Source organism: Alligator mississippiensis, chromosome 6 (assembly GCF_030867095.1).
Source record: "Alligator mississippiensis isolate rAllMis1 chromosome 6, rAllMis1, whole genome shotgun sequence".
Taxonomy (NCBI): domain Eukaryota; kingdom Metazoa; phylum Chordata; order Crocodylia; family Alligatoridae; genus Alligator; species Alligator mississippiensis.
Window position 1 is genome coordinate 89,745,302 of NC_081829.1, and position 14,696 is coordinate 89,759,997.

The following is a 14,696-nucleotide window of genomic DNA, read 5'->3' on the forward strand; positions in this document are numbered from 1 at the left end:
AGGCAAACCAGATATTTTCTACTGTGCCTGTTTGTTTACTATGAAGCCCAGGATTTATTAACAGAGAGATGCTTTTAAAATTATTTTTGGCACTTAAAATGCTCTAAGCATGTGCTTAACTTTATGAATGGTTCTACTGAATTCAGTGGGACTGAGTCATATGTTTGGAGCTGAGTATGTGCTTAAGTGCTTCTCTAAATCAGTGACAACTGTCATTTACTTTGATTGCACTGTTTTAGTTCCAATTTTATCCATTACAGTAGTTCATGCTTTTGAACCCACTGGTGTCTCTGTAACAATATATGTAAACTCTTCATTGCAAGTTCTTTTCACAACCAAATGAACACCGCTTCCTGAAAATATTTAAACTCCAATATTTATGCAAGCATCCTGTTCATGGTGGCAGGGATGCTTTAATAAAGCGAAGAAATGTTGGGACCATTCAGGAATGCAGTGCCACACTGAAGAGCTAGTTAGTAACTTCTCCATTCAGGGCAAACCAGATGTATTTAAACTACTCTTCAAATCTTCTGGGGATTTGCAGTTATTTACATGAGGCTGTAAATGTTTAGGCTGCTAGTTAAACAAGCAGAGTATTTTGCAGAAGCTCATACAAAAATGCCCTGAAATCTGTGTACAGTTGTGAAACATAGGAAGGGCATGTTCTTCCCGCGCTCCCATAGCTGGAGCTCCCATCAGCATCTGTAAATTTCCACTCGCAGAAGGAGGGGAAAATGCTTTCTTGCCTCCAAGTGTTTATGTAGGCAGCAACACAAAGGGATGAATATAGCAGATGCTAGCACACCTGGGCTCCCGGGGGAGTTTGCACTGTGGTTCCTGATGCGTGCTAAAGACTGCACTGCTGTGCTTTCATCGTTGTGGTTACCCCTGCTAGCTAGATCAAGCTAGCGCAGGTCTGCTGGCACATCCTATGCTCGCCTTTCCTCTTGCTTTTCACAATGTGCTGCTGTCACTGCAGTTTCTGATATGCTTCCCTTTTCTTCTTCTCTCTTGTCTTCCTCTTAAAGTATTCCAACTGTATTAGATGACCCCATGGCCTCTGTGTCTTGGAGAGAAAAGGCAATCCCGTGACCCCATGGACCCCCTGTTCTCCCTCTTCACACCAGGCCCCCATCCTGCCCCTTTGTCTGTTGCTGTCACTCATCGTGTAGAGCAGAGGTCAAACATGCAGCCCACAGACTGGATCCAGCCCATGGGTTTTGGACCGACCCTGCACACTGCAGGTGATGTGTGGAGCTGGTCTGGCACATGAGCTGAACCTGGTGCCATGTGCTACGCATGGCATGGGGTCGTTTCAGGGCACATGCTGCATGTGGCACCTGTGCCAACCAACCTTGTGTGCTGACTCCAGGGCTAGTCTGGATTGGACCATGCTGGAGCCAGCGCATGGGCAGCGCAAGCCCTGGAGAGGGGCCAGTGCATGCTGTATGCTGCACAGAGGGCCAGCATGCGGGGTGTGCCGCATACAGTGCCGTGCCAGAACAGCCCTGCACACTGGCTGTGGCACGAGTCGATCCAGCCCAGAGGCCCTCAACCAGCCTGTGGGTCTGAATGAGTTCGACCCCCCTGACTCTATTGTAATCAGTTGAATTACACCAGTTTATATCAGCCTAAGCAGAGGTGTCAAACTCACCTGGGGCCCCAGGCCAGATCCAGATCACGGGGGCTTCCTGCAGGCTGGATCCAGCTTTGGACATGAGGACTGCTACAGTGGGACTGCTGCAGTGGTCACTGCAGCAGCAGCAAGGGGTTTAGCCATGGTAGTGAGGGATCTAGGGGAGCAAGTACAAGAGCAGGAGCATCGAGCCAGGCTTGCCATTGTTGGTGATGCCCATCAGGGCCAAAGGGCCCTGGATTCTGCAGCGGGCAACACCCCACAGCTTGTGGCGTCCACTGATAGCTCAGCAGGCTGGATAGAGAAACTCCATGGGCCACACGTTTGATATTCTTGAGCTTAAGATCCAGCCCCTTAGGCTTAAATTAAAGTGACATTGCTGCAATGACCTTGTGTATGGTTGGGTCCCGATCTGCTCTCGTGGTACCAAGGGGCGTTTCATGTGCACAGGTGAAATAATACTGCCTTGCACTTACATGAGATGTTTTATTTATAGATCTCCAAGCATGCTATATAGAAAGGGGGGCATTATTACCTTTGTTTTGCAGGTAGGATGACTTAAAGGAAAAAAAGAATAAATTACAGGCCCCAAGAGTTTGAAATCCTGTCCCCGTGGAAGCTGCTGACAAACTCGTCATTGACTGCACTGAAACTAGGATTTCACTTAGCAGTTAAGAGTAAAATACAAGTAGCCTGACTCAGTCTGCTAGACTAAGGTACTCAACCTTTTTTTGCCTGGTCGGCTGGCTGGGCAGTTCCCAGTCCAGCTGCAGGCTGGATCCATCTGGTGGCCCCAATCCGGTGGGACCCCATTCAACTACATGGAGGGGGACTGGAGCAGCCTGGATCCAATTCAGCCGTGCAGGGGGATGGGGTATGACCCAGCTCCAGTCTGGCTTTTCAGGGAGAGGGGGAATGGGAATTTGGCAGCAGGAGAGGGTGGCTGTACTAATGGCCACTTCTCCCCCATCGCCAAATTTCCCAGCCCATGAGGAGCCCCACAGGCCAGATGCCATGGCTTCATAGGCTGCATTTGGCCCACGGGCCAGAAGTTGGACACCCCTGTGCTAGATCATGGGTTGGCAGTCTACGGCCCAAGGGCCAGATTTGGCTTGCGGAGGCATTGGATCTGGCCTGTGAAACCAGGGGGGCTTTAGGGCCAGGGGTCTTTGCCTGTGCTGTGGCCAAGTGGTGGGCAGCTTCGCTGGCGCTGTGCTGGGGAGAAGCAGAGGCAGCGGGTAGGTCCCAGCAGCAGCCCACCTCAGACCCACGCTGTGGCGTTCTGATCTGCCTCCAGGAAATGTTAACAACTGCCGCAGTAGACCGCAGCTTCCTCTCCAAAGAATAGCTGCTTCTGATTAGAGAGAGAGGCAGAAATTTCCAAAGGAGCTACTAGAAACTGGGCATCTAAACCCCCTAGGTAGTTTTGAAAACTTCAGCAGTAATATTGGCCACCAGTCTGTTGTGTTGCCAGATTAGCTGCAGCTTAAATGTATATATTTCAGAAAGAGCCATCATTCACCTGGCCGGAGCGAAAAATAAGCAGGTGTTGTCATTATCCTGCTTTGCCCATTATCCTAAGTTCAGCTTCTATTAACAGAACTTCCCACAGATGAGTCAGAATGACTCATTAAGGATTCCTGATCAAAATGATGTCATTCCCCTCTCACTGAATTTGCAGCTGGTGTTCAGGACTTAACGTTTTGGTTGAATAAGCCCTGTTTTCTGTTCATCTGCTACACAGTGCACTACCTGTTCTGTTCCCAGGGGCATGGAGTTGAATACCCACCATACCTCTGCTCAAAGGTTTTGAAGCTAGCCAGATAAACCCCAGGTGGCAAATCAGAAATGATAAATGAAAAATCAGAGTAAGTCCATTAAGGTTTGCTGTCATTCATTGTTTTCCAGTGCCAGAGCTGATCAGCAGAGTGGCAGGTCAAATGGGTTGAGCAGTCTTCCCTAACAGATGCAGATAGAAAGCCTTCCATTGCCCCTAGAAAGTCTTTCTTTCAAAACTGAGGGTGTCCCTTGAACATCGTAGTATACTGACATGCATTTGATGTTTCTCTGTGTGTAATGATACTGGTTTTGCCTGTACTGCTTAGAAAATGATGCTTCAACAGGAAATGGTCTGTGTGGTGTATTTTTTTTTAATGTTGGCTATCAAAATAATAAGTTATTTCCCCAAGGACAGTACTGTAGTTGGTATAAAATATACCACAGGTAAAAACAAAGCAGTGTGTGCACATGCATATATGGTATATCTTGGAAGATGCATAGTCTAACCATGGAGCTTACTTTCTGAAGAGATTTTGAGCATGAGACTCCCAAAATACAATTCCCTTACTGGCATTTCCATTGCAAAATTGTTGGCACTCAATTTTGCACCAAATGGTTGAATTTTTCTATTATGGGAGAGGGACAGCTCTAAGTGTGATACAGCTTCTTTGTTGTTGGTGTGTGCGTGTGTGCCCCCCCCCCCCCGGGATCTCTGCCTCATTCATTGCAGAAGGACACTGCTTACATAGATAAGGATTAATTCAGTCTTTCTATTTATCCTTATTATGTAGTGTGTTTACCCAGCACCACCCAAATCTTCACTGACTAGAAAATTATGAATTTCCTAAAGGGTTAGTCTGTGGCCCTGTGGCCCACAGTATCTGAATGTCTTCCAGATCTTTATGAATTGATCTTGACAAGCACCATTTGAGGAAGGGGGGCATTATGATACTTTTTTAATTCATGGGGAAGCTTAGGAAGCTAGAGATGAAGGCTAACATTGCTTACACCAACACTGAGTGCCTGATTTGAAATGTATGATTTTTTTCAGGGTCCTTATTATCCACTTTGAGCCAGACTCTATACCAGCTATTAGTCATCTAGGTGGATGCAACCACATAAGGGCAATTCCTTTCCATCCTGTTCAAGTTCTGGAAATCCATCAAGGCATCTAGTTTTCTAACACACCATCGTCTCACCTTTAAGTCACCGAAAACAGCAAGGAGGGGGTAATCCACCTACATTTTGTACTAAATGCTTTTCAGGTACTTGAGCAGGTGGAATGGAATTGCACTCAGGCACCTAAGTCCCCTTCACACTTAATAGGTGGAGTTGAATCTGGTCCTATGTGTTTAAAGCACACTTCCCACTAACTTCAGTTGCAGCTGTGGCTATCGAGCACTCCTCCAGGTCTGCCCCCAGACTCTCAAACTTTATGTCCCAAACCTGAGGAATACCCAATTAGTAATCAGCTGTTAAAACTTTATTTTAACTGACGAATGCAGCCTCACAAAGAACTCTGTGGCAGAGGGAAGGGTAAAAATCCATATTTCCATGGTGGTGTTCAGTTTTTCTGGATGGGATCTTGTCCAGGAAAAAAAATCATACAACAACTTTGCATGCTATCGTGTAATTGTTACAAGGGGCTGATTTAAGGCTAACAACGCCTTTGACAGTTCCTAATTTTTGAATGTGTGGTGTTCATTTTTAAACATAAGGTTTGTTTTTGGTTTAGTTTAGTCGTGGTGGGGGGTTGTACTCGGTTGATATATTCCATTTGGTTGTCTTTCTGTTTGTTAGTTCATCTTATTGACTTTCAATATTTGACAGGTAATACTGTCCTCTAATTTCTCCTGGGTGACTTTCATTATAGGAGCTATATACTTACCAAGAGAATCCTTTCCTTTTTCATGTCCTTGTGACAAGGCATTTAGCAGAATTTGCAGATTTGCTGGGATCCGATGGGCCGTGCCGTAAGCACTTCTGCTATGGCCTCAAACTTCAACCTCTGGGCTGTCAACCGTGCAGCTTGGCACCTGCACCACCCTAGTTGCCACCAAGAGAATGATATAACCATTCACAAAATATTCCTGAATTCATGTGAAGACTGTTAAGAGTTACCTAAAACAAATTGTGACAACTCTTCTTTCTTGGCTGTGAATAAAGACTCACTTTGGGCCTAAATAGGAATCAAATTCAGGTGTCCAGAAGTGAACTCACTGCATGTGTAACTATTGCACAATCCAGTTTTCTTCCATAATGCACTAATGAGCATGCCATTACAAATGTTGGTATCACTGGTTTGAAGCTGGTTCACCTATTTCATAGGCGATGGGAAGGTGGAGACCCAGGTGTATCCAATCAGAAGACGCCAACTACTATCCTCTTAACACCTGAAAGAAAGTTTCATAGCTTTGGTTACGCAGCACGAGATTTCTACCATGACTTGGATCCCAATGAATCAAAGCATTGGTTGTACTTTGAAAAGTTTAAGATGAAGCTACATACCACTGGTGTAAGTAACAACTGGACTCTGCCTGGTACTTTGCTTTTTGTGCTTAAAACCATCTTTCTGTGGGCCTTTAAAGGTTTTATTAAAATTTGTGTCAGCACAAGTATTTGCAGTTGTAAAATAATATAAGCAACTTGTAAGTGAGGTGCAACTTGTAACTTAATTTCTTCTGCTTTATTTTGCCCACCCTTGCCAACGAGAAACATTCTTCTGTATTTTGATGAATGTTGCTCTAGACGGGTTTGCTCCATTTGTCTTTCCTGAAGTATCCTGTCTGGTCTATTTGCATCAGATTAAATTCACCCCATGCAGGGCCTATTTGCCACCTGAACCTAAGAGCTACATAAACCTAATGCTGACCTCTTCGTGGGAATGTATTCTCTCTTAATTCTTTGCGATATGTTATTAAAGAAAATCGCATTACTGTTTATCTTTAACTTAATCATTCTAGATTTCTTGGGGCTTAGTTGGTCCTTTTTGTACTGAGGTATTTTACAGCTTTATAATTTGATACAAAGCCAAAATCTATATTTTTCACTTCTGAGCTAAATATAAAGCACGGATCTCATTTTTTGTATGCACAGTTTCTTGGCACAGTCAGTGGCAGGTCCTGGTTATGCATATCGGATACTTAAACATCCACATGGCAGCTCTTTGTTACCATGACTGATAGGTGCAAAGATTATACTTTTAGTAAACAGCAAAATGTCCTAAGTGGGAAATCTCAGTGATTGGATAGACTCTTTCCAAAACCGTGTGTCAGGTTTAAGCTGGTGAGTCTCAGTAAGGAAGACTTTCCTTCTCTTGAGCTACAGGAAAATAACATTTACCTCTTTCTTTTAATAACTTTTCATTATTTTCTTCCATGTAGAATCTCACCATGGAAACAGACCTGACAGCTGCAAATGGCAAAAAAGTCAAGGCACTTGAAATATTCGCTTACGCCCTGCAGTTCTTTAAGGAACAGGCATTGAAGGTAAAGAAAACACTGCCTTATCCAGCTTTCTATATTTATACCTAGTGCAAAGGCAGGCCTCGTAGTGTTAACCTTGCCAAGCTTCTGCCCCATTTGATATTTGATGTCGATAAAGAAAGACAGGTCTAGAAACTCCAAGAAGGCTGTGGGTGGGTCCAGGGTATCCTTAAGTGATTTCCTTTCTTACACTGGGCGCAAGCTGATGTATTAGCAGATATATTACTGGGAAACTGTGGCTGAATGTTTTTACTCTTCAGCCCATCTCTTCTCGGTCAATCTCCTTCCATTTGGAGTTTGCTTACGTAAAGAATGATTAAAAATGCAACAACCAAAACTCAGTATTTGGCTATTTCTTTGTGAAGCAATCCAGGAGTAATATCTGAGAGATACTTCTAGCCATCATCCCTATGATTATGCTGCTGCTGGGGTGTTGTATGTTCTGTGCCCATTTAAAGGTTTTCCTGCATTAAGAGGATGGCAGTCTAACCTTTGAGGGCCAACTCCTGGTCATCTCTGCTCATGCAGAGCTTCCACTGATTGCAGTTAGTAAGCAGAAGGGAGTCCGGTGAGCCACGTTTGTTCCTTAATTATAAAATTTCAAAGCTGGTCCTGAGTGAAATAATACAGGGAGATGTTGAACATACAGCTAATTAACCTCCTAATAAATTAGCTTGGGACCTGGAAACAGTATATGTGCTTTAGCACTGCTCTGCACTGAGCCTAATTAGCTTGAGTTCAAATGGAGAGTTATGCTAATGATCTATATTGCTTCCAGGGCCAAGCTAACTCTAAAACAACCTCTGTTCAGTCCTGCATTGTGTCTTGTAGACAGCCCGTTAGATTCACACAGCTAGACATCTGCGCAGATAACACACAAGGAACATTTAGGGTCTATTAGGGATGGCTTGGTCATATATTGGCTTTTCACAAGAACAAACTTCACCCTGTTGTGAGCAGGAAGCGGATGTTATTGTTGCCTTTAAGCTTAATGTTTGTTTAGAAAAATCTAACAAGCATTGGGGAAGATATCCACTAACTGCAACCTCTGTTGGGGGTTGTATTCATACAGTACTGTGGTGTCTTTCATCTGTTGCCCTACTGCCACATCAAATATAAGTTCTCCCGGTTTTTCTCTTTGCCTTTTTAATAATGTGGTTGATGAAAGAGAGAAAAGCTGCATGATTTCTTTGCAGTAAAGAAAATAAAATTCCTAATCTGAGCATTGCAAGTTAAAGAAACTAGAATTGCGAGGGCCCCTTAACACATTCCTAAACCTGCAACATTTCATGCTTCCTGTAGGCTAGGAACAGATAGTCAAAAAGCTTGAGGCTGAATCAACTCAGTCTTTGCAGGTTAATCTAAACTGTAGAGATTAAATTGAAACAGAAGTGAAAAGACATTTGCCTTTGATTGAGGAAATGCAGCTACATGCATGCAGTGGCTCAGGCCAGGAGCTGGGGGCGCTAGAGCACAGCTCTCTGGCTGCATGTTCACTTCCTCTTCCTACTATCCCCACGGTCTCTAGGATTTGCAGTCCAGAATTACAGCAGCAGGGCACTGTAACTTGTAAGTGATACATCTGGATTTGCAGTCCACAGTTGCAGCCAGCAGTAAGTTTGAGTCAGGGAAAGGGTGTTTAACCCCCCTCCCTGCCCCCAGCTGGAGTTTGCCTGTGGGAAGGCAGTGCCCTCCCCCCTGCCCCCCAATAAACTGGGCTGCATCCCCTGCTGGGCTTGCCCACCCCCACCTTGTCAGCCAGCCCTCACTGCTCCAGCTAGGGATCAAAGGGGCGGGGCCAGCCCTGCTCTCTGGAGCAGGCAGCACAGCAGATGCTGGGGGAGTGTGATTTAACTTGAACCAGGAAGGGGTCTGGGACAGAAGTTTCATAAACCTGTATGACCCAAATCAGTTAAGTCTGATACTACATTCAGCCAGGTTTATCTTAAACCAGTTTTAGCCATTTTGAAACTGGTTTATGTGCACCGAACTTCTGTTACAGGTTTAAACCAGTTTCTGACCACTTAAACTGGTTTATGTGTAATATCTGTCCCAGCTGTAAGGTGCATCCTAGGCCACAGGCAAGAACAGCATAACATTTGCCAGAGTTAAATCAAAAGCATGAGGTTGAATCGATTCAGTCTTTTTGCAAGTTAGTCTAAAATGCAGAGATTAAGCTGAGAAACAATTGAACAGACATTCACTTGATTCAGGAAATGCAGCCACATGCCTGCAGTGGCTCAGGCCAGAAGCCAGGGGGCGCTAGAGCATGGCTCTCTGGTGCACAGCCAGCATGGGCTGTCTGTTCACTTCCTCTTCCTGCTGTCCTCAAGGTCTCTAAGATTTGCAGTCCAGAGTGACAGCAACAGAACTCTGCAGGGTTTCTCATCACTTCCTGTTCCTGTTCCCAGGTGCCTCTGGGATTTGTAGTCCAGTCACAGCCAGCAGTAAGTTTTTAGCATGGCTGGGCAGCTCTGTACTTGGGGGAAGGGAAGTTTAACCCCTCTCCATGGCCCCAGATCCCAGCTGGGGTTTGCCTGGGGTGGGGTGCAATCCCTGCCCCCCCGCCCCAAACCCTTGCCTGCTGGAGCAGACAGCACAGCTCAGCCCAGGGCTAGAAAGCATGCTGGGATGCTGGGGGACTGTGTTTAACCTGAACCAGGAAAGGGTCTGGGACAGAAGTTTCAGAAACTGGTTTGACCCAAATCAGTTTAAGGCTGATACTACGTTCAACCAGGTTTATCTTAACCCAGTTTCAGCCATTTTGAAGCTGGTTTATGTGCCCTGAACTCCTGTTCTGTTACAGGTTTAAACCAGTTTGTGATAACTTGAACCAGTTTGTGTAACTTCTATCCCTAGCCCAGATGCATGAATACAACCTCACTGAAACAAGGGAAGAATTTGTTCCTTGAGCTTCCTTGTTAGAAATCTGACCCCATTTCTTTGAGTGGGGTTAATTTATTCTCTTTTGATTATCACCTCCTTACAGCTGCAACAACAACAAGACAGACCAGCCTATCACTACACTTTCAAATCTTTGTACCTGGGGGGAATTTATGCTTTGCTTAGGCTTCAGAGTGGAATGTTAATGAGACGGAGCCATAACGAAGCACAGTTTGAGGAGATCCTAAGGCAAATATACATATTATGGGAAAATGCTGAACAGTGGCAAATAACAGTTTTTAGCATTCCCTATTTTAGGCTAGATCCTCGATTGTTGTTAGTATGCAGAGTGCTGCAATTCTGTGTGTGTGTGTTCAATAATTAAATGATCAGTATAGAAGGACTGCTACTTTTAGTCTATAACAGTCAGACCAAAGTGCCCTTGCGGGAGCATGCTGTTTTGGCCGCAAGTTTTTAATTGCAGTATAGCTAAGCAAACATAACCCTGTGGCACTTGCATGCAGAAAAATGTTTTCCATTCTAAAGGAGGCTGTTGTTCACCTCTCTGAACCCTCTCCCTGTCTGAATGGAGATTTAAAATAGGACATATGGTAATAGCATTTGACTTGGAATCTTTCCCAAAATGTATCACAAATATCACCTAATTTGCAAATTCGATACAGACTTTTCTTTAAAAAAAAGAAAAAGCGGAGAGCTAAGCTCCTAATGACTGCTTGCGCAAAGCAAACATTTTTCAAACAATGAACAGTCAAGTGTTTTCAGATTTTTAGGAAGAAGTACTTGCAGTTAACGTGGAGGTTTTAGAAAGCAAAAGTTTGATTTAAAGAGGGGTGACACAATGCAGCCATTGAGAAACAGATTATAAACTGCAGTGTTTGTCAATGATGCAGGGCATATTTATATATATACTAACTGGGGTGAAAGTGTGAATTCTTTAAACTAGCAACAGATCCCAGACGTCGAGTACTGTGAACATGCTCTTATGCTCAGTAGAGCATGAGCTTTGCATTGGAAAAATGAACTGTTCCTATTCCACGTTAAGAAACAGCCCCAGAGTTTTTCTGAAGGCCTCCTTGAGAAAGTGGTGTTCAGTAACCCCTAGTCCTGGCACGCTGAGCAGTGATTGAGTTGTTCTGACTTGCAGCACAGACATAACATTTAAAAATTAGGAAAAGGGGAAGTTACTTTTAGTGGAGCCAGCAGAAAACAACATGCTCCTGTCAAATGGCTGGTGTCAGTTTAACATCCATCTTTTATGTTTTCCTTTTGGTTTAGGAGCTCAGCGATCAAGCAGGCTCAGACTTTGAAAACTCTGAAGTAAGATGGGTCATTACTGTGCCGGCTATATGGAAGCAGCCTGCAAAGCAGTTTATGAGACAAGCTGCATACAAGGTAAGTTTGGAGGATGAGAAATGCCCCCTGTCAGTCGTTACAAATTATGCTAATCTTGTTCTGTTACCATTAGCCAAGGAATATATTATATGGGAAAAATTATATGGATTGGCTTAAAACACTGAAGAGCAGTCTGTGTACACACAGCTTGTGTCAAAACAGGCATGTTCGCTCTACTAGACGCCTTATCTGTCCAGGTCCCTATTTTGGTGCCCATCACAACAGTCTCTGATCCTGTCGTGGAATTCAATGCACATAAAACAGATGTAGAATTGGCGGCCAAGAACCAGCCGGCAAAGTAAATGCTAGATACAGTCGTATTTTTTTATAATGTTTATTGCTGGCATCTTAAACCGAATAAAATAAGAAAAAGGAAAGCAGGAATACTTCTCCTTTGTCCGTTTTCCAGCAGTAGAAATGATTATGAGCCGGGCAGCATGGTTATAAAAATAAATTAAAAACTAATTTAATGAGAAACAGATTATATGCATTAAAAAAAAAACAAAAAACAACAACCTGAAATCCTGTGATTATACACAATGTACTGAGCTTGTATCTGTCCTTTATTTCAGACTTGCTGTATGTCTTTGATGTTCGATGTACACTACCGTTCTTTTCACTGGGATGTTCATTTTCTTTAATTTTTTTTTTTTTTTTTTTTTTGCCCCTAGATAGTTCTTGACCCACTGCCAACAGATGCACAATTTGTAGACTTTGAGGGGTACTCAGATAATCCTCATCTTGTTATTTGGTGGCACCCAGATTTTTCTAACTCTTTTTCTACCCATCTCTAATGTTGAGCAACATTTTTCTTAACAGTCTTTATTGTGGGATTGCTAATGATAGTGCCAGAAGCAAAACACACTTAAAGTTCTGATGGAAGGACACGGTTGTAGGTAAATCTGAAATACTAGAGACCCATTCGTTATCTTGGTGTGGTGTTGTCTGCCTGCCGTCTGTGTGCATGCGTGCTCGTCAAATGGAAGCTGCGTAAGGGATAGCACAGTGTAAGATCGCTCTCTTGACATCTCCTGTGTGTGGCACAATTGAACGTTGTTGGATAGTGTCCGTGTCTGTGGTATTGTCTGTGGCTGTGTTTATCAGGAAACTTGATAAAACGGGAGGACTGCTAAGGCTTTTAAATGAGGATGTGTATTCAGCTGGTGGAAAATGAAAGGAAATGCATAAGTAATTGAATGCTTACTTGCAAGATGCATTTGATTTTTTAAAATATTGGGGAGGGAGTAATAAAAGAAGAAAAAGTGATTTTTCTGGCTTGCAATTGCCATGTGATCATGTGCATTCTAGGTCCCATATCCACCCTAGTAAGCAAACGGATATGCGCAAATGGATTAAAAAAATTGAGCCTTTTTTACTAACTTTCAGAATGTGCAAACATTTTTAAAACGTGGGTATGCTTCTGCAAGGGTAGTACTGGGGTTGAATTAGAAGCTGGGAAAGGGGGACCACAGATCAGTCAGAGCAATAGTCTGAAGTTGCAGCAAGGGAAGTGTGGGCTGGATGTTATGAAAAAGTTTCTCACTAGGAGGGCAGTAAAGCACTGGAACAGTTACCCAGAGATGGCGGCATCTCCATCCTTGGAGGTTTTTAAGACCAGGCTAGACAAAGGCTTGACTGGGATGATCGAGTTGGGGATGGTCCTGCTTTGAGCAGGAGTAGATGACCTCCTGAGATCCTTTCCCACCCTAATTTTCTCTGATTCTATGATAATAGTTAGTCTAAGGTGATGTGACAGTGGCTCACTTCAGTGAGCACTATGGAGAAGTCTGTCTCTGGGAGTTGGGGGCAAGTGGAAAAAGTAAGAATAATTTGAGTGAAGTATAATGATATTCAGCCGTCGGCTCAGACTACGTAGTCTGTCTGATAAAGTAATGAGAGAGAGTTTACAGTCTGTGGTGACAGGGCTCTTCGGCCCACTTTAGGTGGGGGTCCAAGCAGAAGCTAAATATCCCATGGAAGTATTCGAACTAAGAAGAGAAAAATTACAGCTCTGCCTCTCTCTTCCAAATACGTCTCGTACTGTTCAAACTGATGTTTCAACCTGGCTCTCTGACATCTCCTCCTGGGTTGTTTAGGTGTCAGCTCATGCACAGTATAGCTTTAATGGAGTTTTCAATCCTCCTTCCATTCCCTCCCACCTCCAAGCCCTCCGTACTGCAATGCTTCTTAACCAGTTTGGAAAGTAACACTACCCTGTGTCTTACTCAGATCCATAACTTGGGCATTATCTTTGGCGTGTAACTTTTTCTAGATAGCCGCATCTGATCTAGGTCTACATTTTGCCAGTTCTTTCTTCATAATGTGTCTATGGTATCCTTTCCCATCCATCTACCCAGCAAAATGTCCCATCCAGGCTCTCGGTTGCATCTTGCATCTCAGTTCCAACAGCTGCCTTTTTTCCTGGCCTTGACAAGTGCAGTCCTGCTCCACTCGTGTCCATCCACAATGTCGCAAAGACCATTTTCCTGGCCTGTCACTTTGGCCTTGTCACCCTGCACTGGCTTCTCCACCTCTGTCACAGCGAACATAAGCTACTAGGCTGTGAAGGGTTTTGACAATGAAACATATATCCACCCTGCCTGTCACCTCTCATTCACTGAGGATATGTTGATTCCTGCTTCTTGTTGGCCCATGACACCATTTTTCTGTGTCATATTTTCTAAAAGTTTCTTTGTGCTTTCTCCCATGCTGTGGAGTGGGGGAGGCTCCCTATAAACATCCACAAACCTTGCTCATTTTCCTCTTTCAAAACCCTAAACCCTTTATAACTCTATTTTTCTGTGATGTTTGCAAACAACTTGACAACTGTTAGGATGTGTTGATACTATTGCCTATCACCAGTATAGTGTCATTGTTTCGTTATACTTCCCTCTCCTCCTATATTCATCGGTGGTTCCTTGTTTTATACATAGATTGCGAGCTACTTGGGAAAGGAGCTGTCCTTTTTTGTCTGTGGTTGTACAGCACCTGGCACAGTGAGGTCCAGATCCATGTTTAGGGCTCCCAGGCATTACAGTAGTACAAATAACTCTTCTGCACCAAGTCTAACCTTGTTTCCTTTCTGAGGCTATGTCCACAGAGGCCTCTCACCTTCCTGTTTTATTTTTTCCACTCCAAAGACTCTGTATTACATTGAATTGCTGGCTGCAGAAATGTGGATGCTTCCAAAAGGGGCTGTGCGCCTAACACTGAGTATACACCTTGGTGGGACTTCCTTCGCAGAGGGAACAGCTCACTGCCTCCAAGCCTCCTGTCTCAAACACATTCAACATTTGTTGGATGGTGTGTGTCTGTAATGGCTTTTATACTCAATGCCATGCTCATAGGCATATTTAGGATACTGTGAGCATAAGAATGCTATCTACAAAGCCAAGTTCTGTTCAAGGTTGTTTTTTTTCTGTGCATTAAAGGGATTTGGTGTTGCTGCACCTGAAATCAATAAGTTTGCTGTTAACTTCAATGAGAGCAAGGCTAGATTT

The 14,696-nt window shown here is 43.9% G+C and overlaps 1 protein-coding gene across 3 annotated transcripts in view; it reads left to right on the plus strand.

Annotated features, from left to right (window-relative positions):
* The window catches only part of HSPA12A (heat shock protein family A (Hsp70) member 12A), a 103,148-nt gene that overhangs the window by 53,764 nt on the left and 34,688 nt on the right, over positions 1-14,696 (plus strand). For all 3 annotated transcript variants that reach the window (XM_019485921.2, XM_059730098.1, XM_014594633.3), the window contains 3 exons: positions 5,744-5,930; positions 6,799-6,903; positions 11,080-11,196. In XM_019485921.2, the coding sequence (XP_019341466.1) occupies positions 5,744-5,930; positions 6,799-6,903; positions 11,080-11,196 (409 nt within the window). The remainder of the gene's footprint in view (positions 1-5,743; positions 5,931-6,798; positions 6,904-11,079; positions 11,197-14,696) is intronic.